Here is a 17534-nt window from a genome sequence, read left to right as displayed (position 1 = left end):
AGCAACCCATCAGTTGCAGTGTTACAGAAGCACTTGTTATCAATCACAGTCCCCTTTTGGGCAGACCCCTGGGCTTCCCTGGTGGCTCAGACAGTAAAGAGTCTGCCTCCAATGCGGGAAACCCGGGTTCAATCCTGGGTTGGGAAGATCCCCTGGAGAAGGAAATGGCAACCCACTCTAGTATTCTTGCCTGGAAAATCCCATGGACAAGAGGAGCCTGGAGGGTTACAGTCTATGGGGTCACAAAGAGTCGGACGTGACTGAGGGACTAATACACCTCAGCTCTACTAACACGCACCTTGGACCTGGCCTGAAGTCACACATTCATTCCGTCCCCCTACGGGGATTTCCAGGCCAAGCAAGAAGCCCAGTCAGGAAGGACTTTCTAAAGAGAAGCCTGGGGGAATCTGGTTCTTCCTGGGAGAAGTAACCAGAGAATGGCCCAAGCCAGTGGGACTGGGGTCCAAGATTTGGGGCACTAAGTGGTGAGGTAGGTGAGGTCTGGAGCAAATGTGGAGCCGGGGCGCCACCTAGTGGTTCCCTCACCCTCCCCGCCACGCAGAAGCCGCGCTGTGAGGTGGGGGTGGGGAGCCCCTCCTCCACACTCTAAAGGGAGTGAAATCACTTCTGAGCGCCAACTATTGGACACAGATTTTGTTTACATTGATTTATTTACAATCCTGCTGGAAGAGTCCCCAGCCCTTCAATCTCCCTTTTTGGGGATTAGAAACCCAAGGTTCCCAGGGATTAATTTGTCCAAAATCACTCAACCTGGATTTGAGCCCAAAACCCACCTGCATATTTCTACATCTCCCAGGGATGCAGCCAAGACAGCTGTGAGCAAAATGGGGAGTTCCAGCCCAGAGGGCCTGAGGTTTGCGGGGAGGGTGAGGTGACGGGGAGAGGAGAAGGTGAGTACCAGTATGAGGTGGTGGGTGTGGGCTTCCCCTGTGCTTATTAGAAACAGCCCTAAGCGACAGAGCCCCCACCCAGCGTCACAGCTCCTACAGAATTTTATTGGAATCTGACTCTACAGTTCACAAGCAGAGGTGAGGCCACGTGAGGAGCAGGGCTAAAAGGGGGACTTCGATTCTCTAGGGATAGCTCCTTCCAAATCTAACAAAACCCCAGGGAAAGCCTTCATGCTGGGCCTCCAGCCAGCCGGGAGCCAGCCGGGCGAATCGAATCCCAGGGTGCATGGGTCAGTGTGTGCAGCCAAGGGGCCCACTCTGGGCCCCCCTACAGACAGACAGACAGACAGACACACACACACACACACACACACACACACACACACACAAGGTTCTCTGGCTTTAGAATCTGAATTGCCCCCATACCTTATATCCCACCTTACAGACACAGACACACACACAGACACACACACACACACAAGCACTCTGGCTTTAGAATCTGAATTGCCCCATACCTCTTACCCCCACCCAACCCTCCTAAAAAACAGGCCTCTCTCCCATCCCCCCTTCACAATCCGGCTGCAAGGGTCGCGGCCCTAAGAATTTGCATTCATTTGCATAGACAGCACAGCAGCTCCAGCTAAGGCCTTTTTGTGGCAGAAGTGGTGTCAGTGCAGGGCTGGGTGATCTCCAGGCTGCTCTGTGAAGGACATCCAATGACACCAACGAAGCCGAGGGAGGTGGCAGCTTAACGGTTCCCAGGGGACAGACAACGCGGGGCCTCAGCCCCGGCGGTGGGGGCCGTGCTGCTCCCTGGGCCCCACAACTCTGTTCTGCAAATGTTTGTCCTTCTTCCCAGACCTGTGGGGGGGCAGGGAGTGGAGGCAGGAAGAGGCCTTTAGAGAACAATGTCATGTGATGAGAAGGGGGGCCCCCCTGACAGGGGACCCTGTTCCCCCTAAGGCAGGTGACACGGGCAGCCACCATCCATCAGACTGGGGGGAGGGGAGTGTGGCCAGACCTGGTGTCCCAGGACAAGGCCCCAGCTGGGGAGACAGGAAGCAACCTCTCTTACCCCCCAGACCACACAGGTATGGACAGCACAGGGCAACTTGGGAGGGAAAAAACTCTAGCCCCAAAGGGGACTCCCCAGGACCACTCTGGGCTGAGCTCAGGCTCAGCTTTCTGCCCTCAAGGGACAAAACCTCAAACTGAACAATGGCAACTCAGGGCCCTCACACACACACAGACACCCCGCCCCACCATCACCTCCTGCCCTCTGCTCTGTCCCACTGACCCAGCTCCCCCACAGCTGCCCACCTCTTCTTCAATGCTTTGTCTCCAAAGAAGTGGCTGAAGATGAAATCCTCAAAGTCGTCCACCGCGTCGTCATCACCTGTTTGTCTCACCGCCACCTCCTCCAGCTGGTCCTCCAAGGCGTCTACAAAGTCGCGGAAGCGGAGGCGGTCGTGGCGGAAGATGCCATCCTCGCCGAAGTAAGCGGGAGAGAGGGGCAGCTCCTCAGTCAGAGGCCCAGCCCAGGGCAGCCGCGCCAGGTACGTCCTCAGCAGAGAGGCCAGCTCCTGTTGCCGCACGGGGGCTAGCTCTATGCCAAAGAAGGCCAGGCCCTCCTGCCGGGCACACTCGTGCACACCTGAGCAGCCCTGGGGTGCCTGGTACTTGTGCCTGGACAGCTCTGCCCAGAGTGGCAGGGGGTCATGCCTGTCTTTAGCCCCTTCCTTCCACCGAGGGTGTTTCTGCCTCTCTCCAGAGGGGTGGGGGCGCCCACTTTTCCTGGGGGGCTCCTTGGAGCGCTGTTGCTTGCCATCCTTCTTGCTGGCCCACTCCTCCACCCTTGGCTTGCCCTCCTTCCGCCTCCCCGCCAGCTCCCTGTCCTCCTCACCCCGCCAGCTCTTCTCCCGGCCGGATGCCTCCTTCTTATGTTTCCAGTGCTCGGTCTTCCAGTCCCCTTGCCTATCCCACCACTTTTCCTTCCCACTTGGCTCCCTGGAATTCTGGAAGTGAGGCTTCTGATGCCAGGCCTCTGAGACATTGGCAGGGACCCCAGGGTGCTGGCCCCAGTCCTCCAGGCCCCGCAGCTTCTGGGCCAGCCTGTGACCCAACTCAGCCAGGCCAGCCCGGGCTGGATCCCCTCGGCCTGCCTCCTTCAAGCTCCGTTCCAGGTCCTGCTGCACAGACCCCAGCAGCCGCCGCTGCCGCTCCAACTCTTGCCTTAATGCCTGGGCCTCAGCCTCTAGTTGTTTCTTTTGCTCCAGGAAACCAGGGCTTGGCTCCTGCCCCATGGGGCCTTGCTCCTTGGTGCCCTGGCCAGCTTGTGGGCCTCTGCCCCACTGGAGACACAGCCCATCCGCACCCTGGACGCAGTCAGCCTCCAGTCCCTGAAGCTGGGCCCGCAGCTGCTGCAGCTCCGACTCCAGGGCCCGCTGGGAGGCCTCACCCTGCTGGAGGGCCCCTCGGAGCCGGGCATTCTCCTCTTCTAGCCCTTTGGGCTGACGCATCAGGCTCTGAAGCTCTTCCTTCTGGGCCTGGAATGGGAGTAGGGATAGAGGACCCAGGGAGTCGTCAAGGATGGCTCCAGTGCCTGCTACCCTAATTCCATTCCATTATAGCCTTTATGGCCTGAGAGACTCAGAGGATTTGGTTCTCATCTCCCACCCCATCTGCACCCTTCACCTGACCCTGGGATCCCCAAATTCCACCACAGGCCTTAGCTCTGTCTGTTTATAAGCCCACACGTCTTTAATTCACCTAAAGAGAGCCAAGATAAGACTCTCATTGCCCTATTTCCACCTCCCGTACCCAAAACAGATATTATTAACTGATCACAGCACTTCTTTCCCACTGAGTCTTGGCATGTTCTTCAAATCCTTCTCCACACAAGGCTCCAGGTAGACCATGCCAATCAAGCAGAGGTGGCATGCCACGTGAAGCAGATATGCCAGTCCTGGCCTAACCCTTAGCATGCAGGACGGGAACAAAACATGGAAGACGACTGGACTCTAGTGGGAAAGGGAGGAACTGGACTCTAGTGGGAAAGGGAGAGGGTCAGCATATGTGGGTGAACACAGGAAACTTCTTTGCAGGGAGAAAACTGGACAGAGAGACACGTGGCCTAGGGAGGGTGTCTAGCCCACCCCATCCTGCTTGTGCCCACCTGCAGCTGGGCCTGCAGTAGTCGGATGTCCTGGTTCTCCTTGGCCAGCTTATCCAGCAGAAGGGCCATGTTCTGCAGGCTGGGGACGCTGTCCAGGAGCTCTGAGGTCTGTAGCTGCTGCAGTCCATCCTAAGGGCAAAGGTGGCTCAGTCAGTAAAGAATCTGCCTGCAGTGTGGGAGACCCAGGTTTGATCCCTGGGTCGGGAAGATCCCCAAGAGAAGGGAATGGCTACTCACTCCAGCATTTTTGCCTGAAGAATGTCATGGACAGAGGAGCCTAGTGGGCTACACAGTCCATGGGGTTGCAAAGAGTCAGACACGACTGAGTGACTAACACACACACACACACACACACACACACACACACAAGGGCAAAGGAGCCAGTCACCCCAGCCAGCCCCTCGACCCCGACAGCCCCCACCAGGCCCCTCACGCAGATGGAGACAGTCACACATGCCTGCCCATCCCCCACAGCCTCCAGCATCTCAGTATCAGACTCCACATCTGGCAAGACCTGCAGGTCCACTTCCTCCAGGGGCCCTGTGGGAAAGTGGAATCCTGAAGCTGGCCTCAAGGCACACAGAGCCCTCTCCTCCTCCCGCTCCCTGCCTGCCCCCAACACATACACACAGTCACTGTCCTGCCCTGGACCTCGCCCTATGGCTGAGGGGTCCAGCAAGGTAAAAGGTCAAGGGTCACCCCAAATAGCTGACATAAGGCCTATAACTGAGCAAAAAATGTACAGCCCCCAGCATCCCTATTGCTGACCCAGAGAACTGCCCCCATCAGCCTCCCTCAGGGCTGGAAGGGGACAGACACAAACCGGTCAGGGCCCATCGTCACTCACCACTTTCAGACTCTGAGAGACCACCTGAAATGGAGACAGAGGAGTCTGGTCAGGCCCTCAGAGGCAGGGGCAGAATGGGGTCAGAGTGCTGCAAGAGGGGCCAGGGCAGAGCCTCAAAGTGCCAGCAGGGGAGGGACCACTCACCGAAGAGGAGGATCCCCAGGCCCAGCAGGACCAGGGACCCGAGGAGACACATGTTGAGGGAGATGCCCAGCTGCCCGCTTGCACCCTCGCCCTGGACCTGGTCCTCCACACCCAGGGTGGCCACGGGCTGAGGAGTGCCGGGCTCCCGGCCCCGCCGTCTCCGCAGACCCTCCACATCCACATCGGTGTCTTCCTCGCTGCTGGAGTGGTGGGCCTCCTCCCTGATCCAAGCTGGGGGAAGGGAGGGGGACAGGGCAGTAAGGCAACTGGAGAGACGGGACAGACAGACTGGAACCAGAGGCAAACACAGGAGACCCCCAGCTCTGATCACAGAGGGAGAGCATGGAGACCCTGCCCACATGTGCCTGGGCATCAGTGACCACCCCTGCCCAGTCTGGAGACCAGTCCTTTCTACTACATACAAGATACAAGAGCGACTTTCATCCTAAAAGCACCCTCCTGCTCCCACCTGCGCCCCCTGCCCTGGTTCTGTCGAAACCTGGCCATGCCCTCTCAGCGTCTCTTTTCAATGCCTAGCTGCTCCCAGTCCTAGAGGCAGAGGTCTCCCTGGCACCATCTCTGCTCTTCTGCCCTTCTCACCGCACACACAATCACCCAGTCTCACCCACCCCACCGGCTTCCCCCTAGAGCAGATTGAGTCCCTCATCCGTAAACTCCTGACTGGCCTCCTTAGAGGTCCAGGCCTGGATGTCTGACCACCTCTTGGTCTCTTCCACCTGGCTGTCCCTGGGGACCAAACACTCCACATGCTGCCCTCCAACCTGGTCCTCTCCTGGCGCTCCCCCGATGCAGGGCAAGACGCCAGTGCTGCAGGAGCCAACCTCAGCCCTCCCTCTTTGCCTCCCATGCAGTTTGACAACACGACCCCTAAACATCTCAGCGGCACATGCCTCGCATCTGCCTTAGTTCAGGTCTTCCTCAGCTTCGTCTGACTGCAGTTGCCCCCTAAATGGCCCTGGACCCCGCCTCCCCCTCCACGCTGTCACCCCTCAACAGAGATGCATTCACACACTCCTGCCGCCAGCCTTGGACGTAGCCTCCTCGGTACAGGACAGGGGAACCCAGCCCTGTGCTGATGCTGCAGCCCTGGCCTGCAACGTTGTCTTCCTCCTACCCTACCTACCAAAAGTCCACTCTGCTCGAGGTTCCACTCAAATGTCCCCTCCGGTATGAAACTTTTCCTCAACTGTCCCTGCCGCCCCCTCCCCCTCGACCTGTCCCCTGACTAAACCCCTCCCCTGCTTCCTGTGGGGGCACCTTAATCACACCACCTTTGCACCCTCACAAGTCCGACTTGCACCCTGGCTCAGTCTAGTCCACCTCTTACACAGGCCGTGAAGCCAACCTGCTTTCCCAGAGCTGACTCGTGGAAGGGACTCAGGGAATGAGAGCCAAATCTAGAGGCAAGTAATAGAGGAGGCCCCACAGTAGAGAGGAAAGAGTTAACCAGACCTAGGCTCTGCCACTTATCAGCTGTGTGACTTAAGCCTGAGTGTCCCCAGGGGTGACGGTGGTGAAGATTCAGTGATACAGCTTAAGGAAGGCTCCAAGCTGCCAAGTCCTAGGGCCTGGACCAGAGCTGTGCTCAGCAGTGATGTCTATCTATTCCCACTCCAACACCTTCTAGAAGGATAGTCACAGGAGAAACAAGGAGGACTCTCACCTGTTTTGGGGGATGAAGGCAGGCTGCAAGAGGTGCTCTGATCCTCCAGGTCCTGTGAGTCCGGTTCCAGGCCTACCACCTCAGGGGTCTCTTCCAAGTCTCTCTGGGCCTCTATGTCTCCTGGGCCCCGGGGCTCCACTCCAGGGTCCTCACCTTCCAGGACACCCTGCTGCAGACACAGCCGTGAGCACTTCCCACTTCCCCTGGCCCTCCCCACTTCCCGCCCTTCCCCCAGGGAAGGTCCTCACCTTGGCCTCAGCCTCCTCTGACAGGATGGGCCCAGATTGGGAGCTCTCACTCTGGGACACCGTCTCTGTGGAGGGAGAAAAGACTCAGGAAAAACACCACGGCCCCCCTGGCTCCCACAGGCTGCGACCAGGCAGGAAGGGACAGGAGAAAGCCAGGATGGGATAAGGGAAGGTTTAAAACTGAGATCAATGCTGGGAATAAGACCAACTGGCCTCCCTCTCCCTGAGGAAACTGGGAAACCCCAGAACATGGAGGACAGGTGGCTGCACCGCCCCCCTCAGCAGGGCCCTGTTACCTCCTCCATCCAAGGTCCCAGCCGATTCCTCAGCAGCTGCCCTGGAGGGGCTCCGAGGGGCCCGGGGAGCTCTCTCGGATTCTGGGTCCCTCCCAGATTCAGGGCCCAAGGTCTCCACAGGCAGGCTCTGGGGGCAGGGGTGCAAGCAGAAGGGCTGCTCTAGAGGAAGGACAGCAGGACGAAACCAAGAGCACGGGGTGCTCTCCGGGGTGCCCGAGACCAGCCTGTGCTCAGGGGGCCCAGCCCACACCTTACACATACATAATACACTCAGCAGTGGCTGCTCCAAAGTGGCCAGGGGGCAGCTGGCACTGTGACCTCTCCGCTCAACACAGTGTTCAGCCATTCCCTAACTTCACTTGCTGCTCTGAGTAACTTTTGGAGGCCAAGTTTCTGTGAAATGAAGACGCACCACTGGGGACTTTCCTGGTAGTCCAGTGGCTAAGACAGCATTCCCAATGCAGGGGGCCGAGGTTTGATCCCTGGTCTGGAAACTAGATCCTGCATGCCACAACTAAGACCCAGCACAGCCAAAAAAAAAAAAGTAAATGTTATTTTTAAAGGAATCCTATATTTACAGGAATTAACTTCAGCCTCCTGGTACTTACTACAGGCTGTGTTCTTATACTGACAGCATAGAAAGAGGAGTCAGAGTAAACCCACCCCACATACAGCCTGGGCAGGCACTTTGCCTGGTCTGTATGGTGAATGGGAGGACATGGAGTTGAAAAAAAAAAAAAAAAAGTTATTCAATCAGACATTAAACTAATTAAAAAAAAAAAAAAAAAGGACCACTGGCCCAAGGCACTGGACCACTCTACAAACCTGGCAGCCCACCATCACCTCCCCAGAGAAGCAGCTACAGCCTGGGTCTCCCTCCCCATAGGTGACCAGCTCAGTAACTGGCAAGAGAACAAAGTCCCCTGGAGCCCAAGGATCACAGTCCCATCCCCCACAGGCTTCCCCCCAGTTCTCACAACGGGCCACCTGCTCTATCTGCCAAACTTTTCTGGCTTTTCCTGCTCCCTGCACACCCCTCTCCCAGGAGCTGAGGGAAGCCCACCTCACCCCAGCCACAGCCAGCCTGTCAGTCCAGCCATCTACAGCCTCAGCCTCTCCTTTTTCTGCAAACGCCCCCTCAGCAGGCCCACCGCCTGCTCATCCCATCCATGGCTCCCGCTAAACTTCCAAGAATAATTCTTGACCTTAATATGTTTCTTTACAAGACTCTTTTTTTAAAAAAATATTTTTTTAATGTGTACCATTTTAAAAGTCTTTATTGAATTTGTTACAATATGGCTTCTGTTTTATGTTTTGGTTTTTTGGCCCCAAGGCACATGGGAATCTCAGCTTCTGGAACAGGAATCTAACCCGCACCCCCTGAGTTGGAAGGCAAAGTCTTAACCACTGGACCGCCAGGGAAGTCCCTCTTTACAATTTTCAAGTCACCTTTTTCTCCCAGTCCCTCCTACGTTAAAGGAAACACAACTCCTCCTCGTTAAAGGGAGGACAGCAAGGCGAAACAGCTGGTCCGAGGTCCCCCAGCTGTCTGCAAGGCAGCCAGGGCTCGCTGGGAGCGCGGTGTCGTCCGCTCTGCCAGCCAGCCCCAGCCCATGGGTCCTGCTCCAGCATCATACTGAGGACAGGTCCCTCACTCCCCATCAGTTTCTTCAAGGCCACTCAGACCTGACGTCTCTAACTCAAACTCCTCAGCTACCTCCCTCCCTGTGGGATGAACATACCAAGTCCTTGACAAACTCTCCAGCCAGTCCATTCCCCATCCTGCCAGCCCCCTTCTCAGAGGCTTCGGGGCACAGGAGTGCACTGGGTTCTCATCCCACCAACTACAACCTGGACTGCAGGACCTTCAAAACGCTCTCCCCCTGTTCCCACACAGCCCACATAGTGGCTGCACCCTTTGCCCACAGCAGCGATGGTCCTGACCCCCTCCAGCTCAGAGCCTGCCCGCTATTTTCCATCAAGGGGCGGCCCGAATGCCTGAGCCAGACCCTATAGGCCTCTTCCGGAGGCTCGCAGGCTCTGATCCAACCTCATTTCAACACCGTCTGGCCCACGTCTCCACCTCTTCCAACGGACCTCCTCAGTCTCCCCCAGCACAGCTCATCTACTGCTGCCTCAGGACCTTTACTAATGCTGGTCTCCCCACCAGAATTTCTCCCCTGCTTCTCACAGCTTACCCCAACAATCCTCTTCTTTCAAGCCACGGTGCAAGTCCCAACTCCTGACTCCTGGGGCCCGATCGTATTCTCCCTGCCCCTGGAGTTCCTCTCACAACCAGCAGGAGGTGACACGTGTGATCATCAGGAGCAAGGAAGGGGGACAGACCCAAAAAGCAGCCCAGCCCGGCCAGAACCCCCATTCCATATGGTTCCCAGGCCTGCTCTTCCTACCTCTGAGCCGGCAAGCACCCAGCTATTGTCCGAGTCTGGGCAGGAGGCCATCACTGCTGAGGTCCCTGCAGCTGCTGAGGCTGCCACCTGCAGAGAAAGGCTGTCTTAGGGACTCCAGCTCCCTTCGGGGGAGGTGGGATGCAGACAGAAGCCTCAGCTGGGTTCCAAGTGTGAGGGCTGGGCAGTCACTTCCAGAACCAGCCTGGTTCCAGTCCTTCTGATCCCAAAATCCGAATTCTTCTGGGCAGTATTTGCCTTGCAAATCAGAACGTACCAAGAGCTGCAGTGAAGTTTGCCTTTCCCAGGGACCAAAAGAGCCCTTGGGAAACTGGGAAATGGAACTGACCTTGAAAGGTCAGAGAAGCACAGGGCTGGAAAAGTTCTGGGAAAAATCCAGGCCAACTCTCTCATGTTATAGTCAGGGAAAATGAAGGCCCGAAAACTGGCTGACTTGACTTGCCAGGGATGAGTAGCAAGTGAGAAGACTAAGGAACAATCTGGCCCTCCCTTCCCCTCCCCAGGCTCCCTCACAATCCCACCTCCTCCCCCAGGGCCTGGAAGAGGAAAGCCGATGGCCTTCGTCAGCCACAAGTCTCCCACCAACCCATCACCCACCATTAAGTCCTTTGTATGGTCTAGTTTGGGGTCCTGTTCACTGGCAACATGATGGAATCAATCAGCTAAGATTCTGATATAACTGAGTTCAAGGATCAGGCTCCGAAAAATCTGCCAAATGATTCTCACGTGCAGCCAGGGCCGAGAGCAACGGCACAGCTTACATCCATCTGAATGTACCTTTAGAAAGTTTCCTTGTCACTCTCCATTCTAGGTCGTTTCCCTTCTTAGCAAACTCCAGCGTTTCACCTGAGGACACTTGAAGGTGACTAGGAAAAGGGATTTGTGGCAACTCTCATGTATACAGAAAGCACTGTACCATTTGCAAAGCATGGACAATAACCACGGTTGTGGCCCTATTCCCTGCTAATCTGCTCTGACATGGTGGAGTAGGGGTGGGAAATCATTCCAGCTTCAAAAGCCTGACACAAAGCAGGACAAGAAGAGAAGGACCTACCCCTCCGTCTGTGACCAACACTATGGCCCCAGGCTGGCAACCAGGCCCTGGCATAAAGCTGAGGGGCAGATGAGCTAAGCCCCTGGTCTTGGACTGTGATCCTTTAGAGGCTTACAAGACTGCTTGCTGAGGGGCTAGAAGGATGGTAAGTGGAAAAGGATCCTGAAAGGAAATCCTGGGGAAAGGAAGTAAGGCTGGGGTAGAAGCGCGGCAGCTCTACTATGAGAAACCACTACACTCCCCCTTCAGTGGGGCACACCGTGGGAGCCCTACACAGTGCCTCCCAGAGACAGGCACCCATCCCACAAGGAGAGAGAAGAACAGCTGCAGTGACTTCCCCACACCGCAGTCCAGCAGGACACCCCCGGCCGGCTTCTACAGGCATCCACAGAACCATCGCTGTGCTGCCTTCTGGTCTCAGGCCCCACCCCCGCCACTCTGTCATCATCTCCCCATCCCCAGTTGCTGCGTGTGACTCTTAACAGGTGGCGGCAGGAAGGAAGTGACAGCAGCTTGGGCTGAAGTCCCTGTTTACCCCTGGCTGTGTACAGCCTGCTCAGGTCCTCCAGAAGCAGGCACTATGGCAACCAGGGTGATGTCAGATCTACTGTCTCCATGGAAACCAGAAACGGTATTTGGGTCAACAAGACAAACACTTCTGAGACCCAAACAGAATACAGTCCGGAACCTCTGCACTCAGGGTTCCAAACCCTGGCTGGTACCTCTCTCTTGGTTGGATTCACTGAAGATCCCATAAGTTCTCCCTGTTCCCCCCAGGCCAGCATCTCACTGCCTTATTAGGAAGTTCTTTCTGCTGTCTAATTCCCACCCTTCCCTGCTGCTTTCAGATCTCTTTCTTCTCATCAACTTCTTGGAAGAACACCCACCTCCACCCCCTCCTCACTACTCCCTCTCCTTTTTTCAGGCAAGATTCAACAAAAACATCCTGTAAGGATTGTCAGGGACTTGTGCTATTTCCAAAAGACAGCTAAAGGGGGAGCTCTGCCACTCTGTTCAAAGCTGGGAAGTTTCGTCCAGCTAATTTCAACCCCTCTAAGAGCTGTTTCCCCAAACCTCTAAAATAAAGCACCCAGGGCTACAAAAACTTGTCTGGGAGACCCAGAGCAAGTTCCTGTTTTGGAAACGGCCGCCCATGATCCCCCTCCCTCCCGGCCCAGAAGTGACAAGCAGCTCTATAGATCCTGGGTGGAGCTCAACCCTTCAACGTTCTACCCTTCCTCTCCTCTACCCTTCCTCTCCTGGGGATCTCTGTTGCCCCTGCCCCGCTAGGGCATTACCTGACACAGCTCTCGCTTCAGTCTTCAGCTGAACTTGTTGCTGCCTCTCCGGCTTTACAGATACAAGAAAGGAAGGTCACGTGACTGGGAACTGACCAATGGAAAGCCAACTTCCCTGAGGGGGGCGGAAACTTTTGGCCAATAACAGCTAGACTTGAGAGCCGCGGGGGTGCGGCGGGGGCGGGGCAGTGGGGGGGGGGGGCGCGCCTGCAGAGCCCCTAAACCTGGGCTTACCTCCCGGTGGGACACTGGGGTTCCAGCAAACTCAACTGGGGGTCACCTCCCCTCCTTTTCCAGTGGCTAAACAATTTCTGAAGGGAAGACCCAGAACGGAAAGGCAAGGGGGTGGCATGTCCAGGACAAGGAGCCAGGTTGGTCCCAGGATAGACAAGAGACAGCTGCAGGATGGGGGAGGAGAGTGGCAAAGCGTGGGTTGTCCCTGTCCTCACCCTGGCGCCGATTGTTTAAGGATGCCACTCTTCTTTTTCAAAGGGGGCAGAGGCGGGTATTGAAAGGCATCCTAAAATGCAATCTGCTAGACCAGGGCAGCCCCTTCCCCCACCCTTGGAGCTACACTGACCTCCTGACTCAGGAGTGGGAGTGGGGCACTACACGGGGAAGCACTAATGGCAATTGTCTCCCTGAAGCCTTGGGGCCGAAGATCCTGCTTGGCTCTAGGCCTGGCCCAGGAATGTGCTCAGAAAGGAAACTTGTGTTCTCACAGCAGGGACACAGGGAGAGATGGGGTAGAGGCCTCCCCAGGCTCCACAGCTTGTATTAGGTCAGCTCAGGGGCCTGACTCTTCCAGCTATCCCCACTTCCAGAGACCCTGGGGGATCCCTGTCCTCACCCCCCAACCATCCTCACCAGCAGTGACTGACTCATTCCAACCTTGTGCACACCAACACCAAGGAGTCTGGGTGTGGATCTTCCGAGTCATTTTATTAATCCAACCGTACAAAACTTTCCCCACCACATCTCTGCCACCCCCACTTTCTTCCAAAAAGCAGTGGCATGAAAGGGCGAGAGGGATTGACCAGACATCCCCCCATCTCTGGCCAGGAGCCATCTTACAAAATGCAGGGCGGTGGGGGTGGGGTGGGGGTGGGGTGGAGACCACAAAAACATCAACAGATAGAGGGGCAAACAGAACCACTAACACAACACAAAGTTGAGCAGTGAGGGGGTTGCCATCTCTGCTGCTGGATGGCAGGGAACACTGGAAAAGAGAAGCCCAGAGGCCACTCCCTTCCTTCGCACAGCCTCCACCCCGGGGAAGGCAAGAGTTCTGCAGTATACCTGTCTTCTCTTCACATGTATAAGGTCCCAAGAGAAGTGGGGGCAGGGGACCACCAGCTCCTCTCAGGGCCAGACCCCTAGCCTGCCTTCTCTACCCCATTTGAGGAATGTGTGTAGGAGCTGTAGGGAACAGCACACAGCTGTGAGGGGCTCCTCATGGGGCCCCAGGCCCATCTCTGGCAGGCAGTGCTTAAAACATAAAAAATAAAGCCCTGGCACAGAATTTGGCTGAGAAGGATGAGAACAGCTCGATCACCAGGCCAGAGAAGACAGAACAGCAGGGAGAGAGGGGAGCAAAAACATCCAGGCTCTGGACTGCATTCTAGTACCGCAGCAGTGAGGGTCCTGCAGACTCCCCAACCCACAGGCTGTGACAGGGATCCTTTTATCAGGAGAAAAAATGAGGTATAAGGGCTCTGCACCTTTCCAAGCTTTCCTTCCACCAAGGCAGGGAACTCGAGGCGCCGAAGTTGAAGACCAGCGCTTAGTGGGGGAGGAGGGGTGTACAACCACAGAATCTGGGCTTCCGGGACAGTCTGAATGTCAAATATTCTGGTCTGTCAGACCACACATCCCAATTTTTGGCAAAAACATGGTCATTAGGGAAAAAGCACGAGAGAGGCTGAGAAAGGACCGTGACTTTGGTATGAGGGAGATATGTCCCGACAGCATCTTATCTACTGTCTCCAAGCCCCAGATCACCAAGAACTGCCATAGCCATGTACTCTCCTCCTTCTTCAAGCTATTTGGTTTCTGAAGGGGGACGAGTTGGACAGGTGAAGGAGTCAAGGGGAAGGTAGGAAAAGGGGAAAATCTCCATTTATTCCCTAAAGCTATCTCCCAGCGCCCATGAAAGGGCTACCGCAGAGATGGGAAGAGACCCAACTCCTCTGGCCAGAAACCTTTAATACTGGACTCCAAACACTAAGGCTGGAGCTATGGAGCTAGAGAGGCATGTTAGGCACAGGTGTTGGGGGCATCCATCATCTGTAGAGGGGACACCCCTGCCCTTTGGATCTTCCTCCAGCCTCTTTCCTCTTGCAGCCATACCCCTGGGTTTCCAGAGACAGCCACCAAAAATGGCTCTGCTTGGCAGGGCTTTGGTTTCCTGAACCTCTGTAGATCTCAATGTGTAAGTTTCCACAAGAGTGAGAGATACAGGCTCTTCTGCCTGCCCACCTCAGTTCCTTTTTCTGCCCCCAGGAGCCACTGGGTTTCTGCCCCATGGAGATGGGAAGCCGATGGAAACCAGGACCAAGAGCCAGACAAGAAGGCAATCACCCTGGAAGAGCAGGGAGGAACATGTGCACTTCCCTGGGCCCCTCGCCAGCATCACCCATCGTTAGCGGCCACCAGCTGCCCCATGCCCTCGCGGATGTAGACAGACTGAATCTCCTTGGTCTTGAGGCAGAGATCGCAGGCCCAGACAGCAGAGGCCTCGGTGGTCAGCAGCCCATAGGCGCTCTCAGTCATGCCCGTGCACTCACGGTGGAACCACTTCTGACAGGAGGCCTCACACAGAATGGCATCTTGGTCGTCATTCACCTCGCTCCGACAGGCACCACATGGATACACCAGGCCTGGGGGAGGCTGGGGTCCTGAGCCCCCACCTGCCTTTCCAGGGGGTGCCAGGCTGTTGGCATCTGGAGTGCCCCCACCCCGTCCACTGCTGTTTGGAGGAAAACTGGGCTGATTCCCATTAACAGCAGCAGCCGGGGAGCCTGAGTGGGGCTCCTGGGGAAAAGCAGTGGGCGCAGGGGGATTTAAGGGCTTCCCCCCATCCTCACCACCAGGGCCAGGAAAGCCAGGGTCCGGACCAGGGAAGGGACTTGTGTTGGGAGGCAGGCTGGGGAGCCCCTGACCAGGTCTCTGGAGAGAAGGGCCAAAAGGTGCCCCTGGCTGGGCAAAGCGTTGGGGGAGAGAAGGGGGGCCCAGCTCCCCTCTGGGAGGTTGTCCCATGGTGGGTGAGATCATGGGGCCAAATCCCCCCACTGGGCCTGGCATCATCTGCCCACCAGGCGGGCTAAAGTTCTGACCCAGAGGCTGGTTGAAGGGTTGGCTGGGAAAATTCATGTTACCTGGGGGTGGATAGCCAGGGCCCTGAGGGGGCATGTTGAAAGCAGGGCCCATGGGGCTGGGAGGGAAAGGGGGTGGCTGTCGACGAAGAGGCTGAGGACCTCCTCCACCCCCAGTGCCATAGCCTGGGGGTACCTGGCCTGCCATGCCCCCCTGGACACGGAAGCCCCCAAAGGGGACAGGACTGCCAAGGAATGGAGGGGCCGCGCCCCCCACCTTAGGGGCTCCGAAGTCATCCTCAAAAGGGTTGGATGCAACCAGGTGATCCACCATGGGAGTTGGGGGTGGTGCAAACTCCGTCAGGTGAGAGTACGCAGGGCCCTGGGGAAAAAGACGAGGGAAAGAGGATCATGGAGAGAGACCCAGAGCTAAACCAAGAGAGCACCAGAAACACAGTACCAGTTTTAGAGGCTAGTATCGGCCAGTTCAGACAGACCTTAAAGTAAAACAAAGAAACACAATGGAGACCACAACCAACACAGTGCCCTAACTGTTTTGAAAACAGCAGAACTACACTGGAATCCTAGTTTTGACACTGAGTAACCTCAAAGCCCTGGAGCAGGCATTGAACATGTTTAAGCCTCAGGTTTCTCATCTGTAAAACTGTGACAATGCCTATCTCCCAAAACCACTGAAGCATTTTAGCACAATCCCTGGTACTTAGAAAAGGTTCAGCAAGTGATAGCTGTTATCATCATGGGGGAACCAGAACAGGACAAAAAGGGGAGAGGACGATTCTAATCCCCACTGATAAAATCTCTGGTCAAATCGTCTCATCCCTACCCTACTCCCAAAAAGTTATAAAACTGAAAGAAAGGACCAGAAAAGGAACAAGAAAGACAACTTTCTCTTCCCCCTGCAGCTGATGTAAGATGAAGACATTGGGGTGGCAGAGCAGAGAACCCAAAGGAGCTACCAGAAATTACCCCCACAACCAACCACCATTCACCTGAGTATTTGACTTCCTTCGCTTCTTTTCTGGACTCTTCATTTGCAGACCTGGAAAGGCAGTAAAAGGCAGACACAAACAAGTTTCCCTGAGGTTTCCCCAACATCCTTTCTCCCAACCACGATCTAGGAGATTCTTCTAATTTCAATATATTCTTGTTTATTTACTTAGTATCTAATACTTTGTTAGATACTAACAAAGGTACACTACGAAGAATAAATGGGATGCCACACTCTCAGCTGCCTCTTCCTTTAAATGAGAGACGTCCCCATCTCTTGATAGCCTCAGACTCCCAAGTGGCTCCTTCATTCCAGGTGCCCCAAACTCTAGGATCGGCAGTCAGTGACCCCTCGTCACCAACCCCTGGAGGGCTTCACCCATCTATCCTTTCCACTGAGCCTCCCCTCTCTTCAGGGCCCTCAGCCTGAGAACCGCCACCTCCCCGGCCCGCCAGCCCTCGCTCCAGGTCCGAGAGTTCTGAGCCTCGCCAGCCCCAGCCCCCTCAGCGTTCTCACCGGCCTTGCCCTGCTTTCTCCCGGTGCTGGGCGGCGCAGGGGGCGGTGCGGGGCCGCCACCTCCCTCCAGCTTGTCCGGTGGGGGCGGCGCCGAGGCGGCCATGGAGTGGGGGACCCGGGTCAGCAGCGGCGGGGGACGGACGCGCCCTCGGGTTGCACCATGGCCCGGAAGGGAAGGCAGGGGCGGCGCAGGCCCCCGCGCGGCCGCAAGCCCGAGGTGCGGCGAGGCGGGGGTGCCGAGCTGCGGCGCCAACTGCACGCTCGCCCAGCCTCACCGCCCGCCAGCGGCCGCAGCCACAGGAAGCGGAATTCGGCGTGGCAGCCACCACTGCGCTCGGCGAGGAGGGGGAGCGAGGCCAGGGCCAGACCCTCCCACGAGCGCTGGGCGGGCAGGGCCGTACCAAGGCGCAAGCCTGGGGGAGGCCTTCTCCAGCCCGGGAGCGCGGCGTGTCGGCTCGCTAGGGAAGACGGCAGCCTGTCGGCCCTGCGGCTGGGCCGTACCATCCCGCGCCGAGAGGCCGCCGCAGGGGTGCACGCTGGCCCGAGCCGCCTGGGGTCAGGCTGCCCGCGATCCCACCCCTACTCGGTCCCCGCTGCAGACACGAACAT

At 56.7% G+C, this 17534-nt stretch overlaps 1 protein-coding gene and 1 non-coding gene across 6 annotated transcripts; one reads left to right on the top strand and one right to left on the bottom strand.

The window, feature by feature from the left end:
• Positions 1–652: 652 nt before the first annotated feature.
• Positions 653–17248, bottom strand: PBXIP1 (PBX homeobox interacting protein 1). Of its 5 annotated transcripts, none has more exons than XM_025287719.2 (13): positions 16926–17248; positions 16411–16460; positions 15678–15782; positions 9717–9803; positions 7306–7432; positions 7010–7074; positions 6762–6927; positions 5078–5308; positions 4934–4957; positions 4544–4626; positions 4087–4215; positions 2232–3457; positions 653–1772 (listed from the first exon to the last, which is right to left on the bottom strand). In XM_025287719.2, the coding sequence occupies exons 1-13, from the start codon at positions 17026–17028 to the stop codon at positions 1694–1696; spliced, it is 2475 nt and encodes an 824-aa protein (XP_025143504.2). In that variant the 5' UTR covers positions 17029–17248; the 3' UTR covers positions 653–1693. The 5 variants fall into 5 exon arrangements, with proteins under 5 accessions (XP_025143504.2, XP_025143502.2, XP_044800214.1 ...); XM_025287717.2 differs by having other exon boundaries at positions 6762–6930; positions 16926–17246; XM_044944279.1 differs by lacking the exon at positions 15678–15782 and having other exon boundaries at positions 6762–6930; positions 16926–17245.
• LOC112585868 lies at positions 7897–8027 on the top strand. Its single transcript, XR_003110443.2, has one exon. It is a non-coding gene; the product is annotated as a small nucleolar RNA SNORA51 (small nucleolar RNA).
• Positions 17249–17534: the final 286 nt, after the last annotated feature.

Source organism: Bubalus bubalis, chromosome 6 (assembly GCF_019923935.1).
Source record: "Bubalus bubalis isolate 160015118507 breed Murrah chromosome 6, NDDB_SH_1, whole genome shotgun sequence".
Taxonomy (NCBI): Eukaryota; Metazoa; Chordata; class Mammalia; order Artiodactyla; family Bovidae; genus Bubalus; species Bubalus bubalis.
The sequence above is the reverse complement of the archived record's forward strand: the minus strand, read 5'-3'. Positions and strand labels throughout refer to the sequence as shown.

Bases quoted from the DNA above. Each gene is read 5' to 3' on its own strand.
- PBXIP1 (XM_025287717.2), bottom strand. From the start codon at position 17,028: ATGGCCGCCTCGGCGCCGCCCCCACCGGACAAGCTGGAGGGAGGTGGC. The intron at 15,783-16,410 runs GTGAATGGTGGT...CTTTTTCCCCAG, and splicing joins GAAGGAAGTCAAATACTCAG to GGCCCTGCGTACTCTCACCT. The intron at 4,958-5,077 runs GTGAGTGGTCCC...TCTCCATTTCAG, and splicing joins CCTGGGGATCCTCCTCTTCG to GTGGTCTCTCAGAGTCTGAA.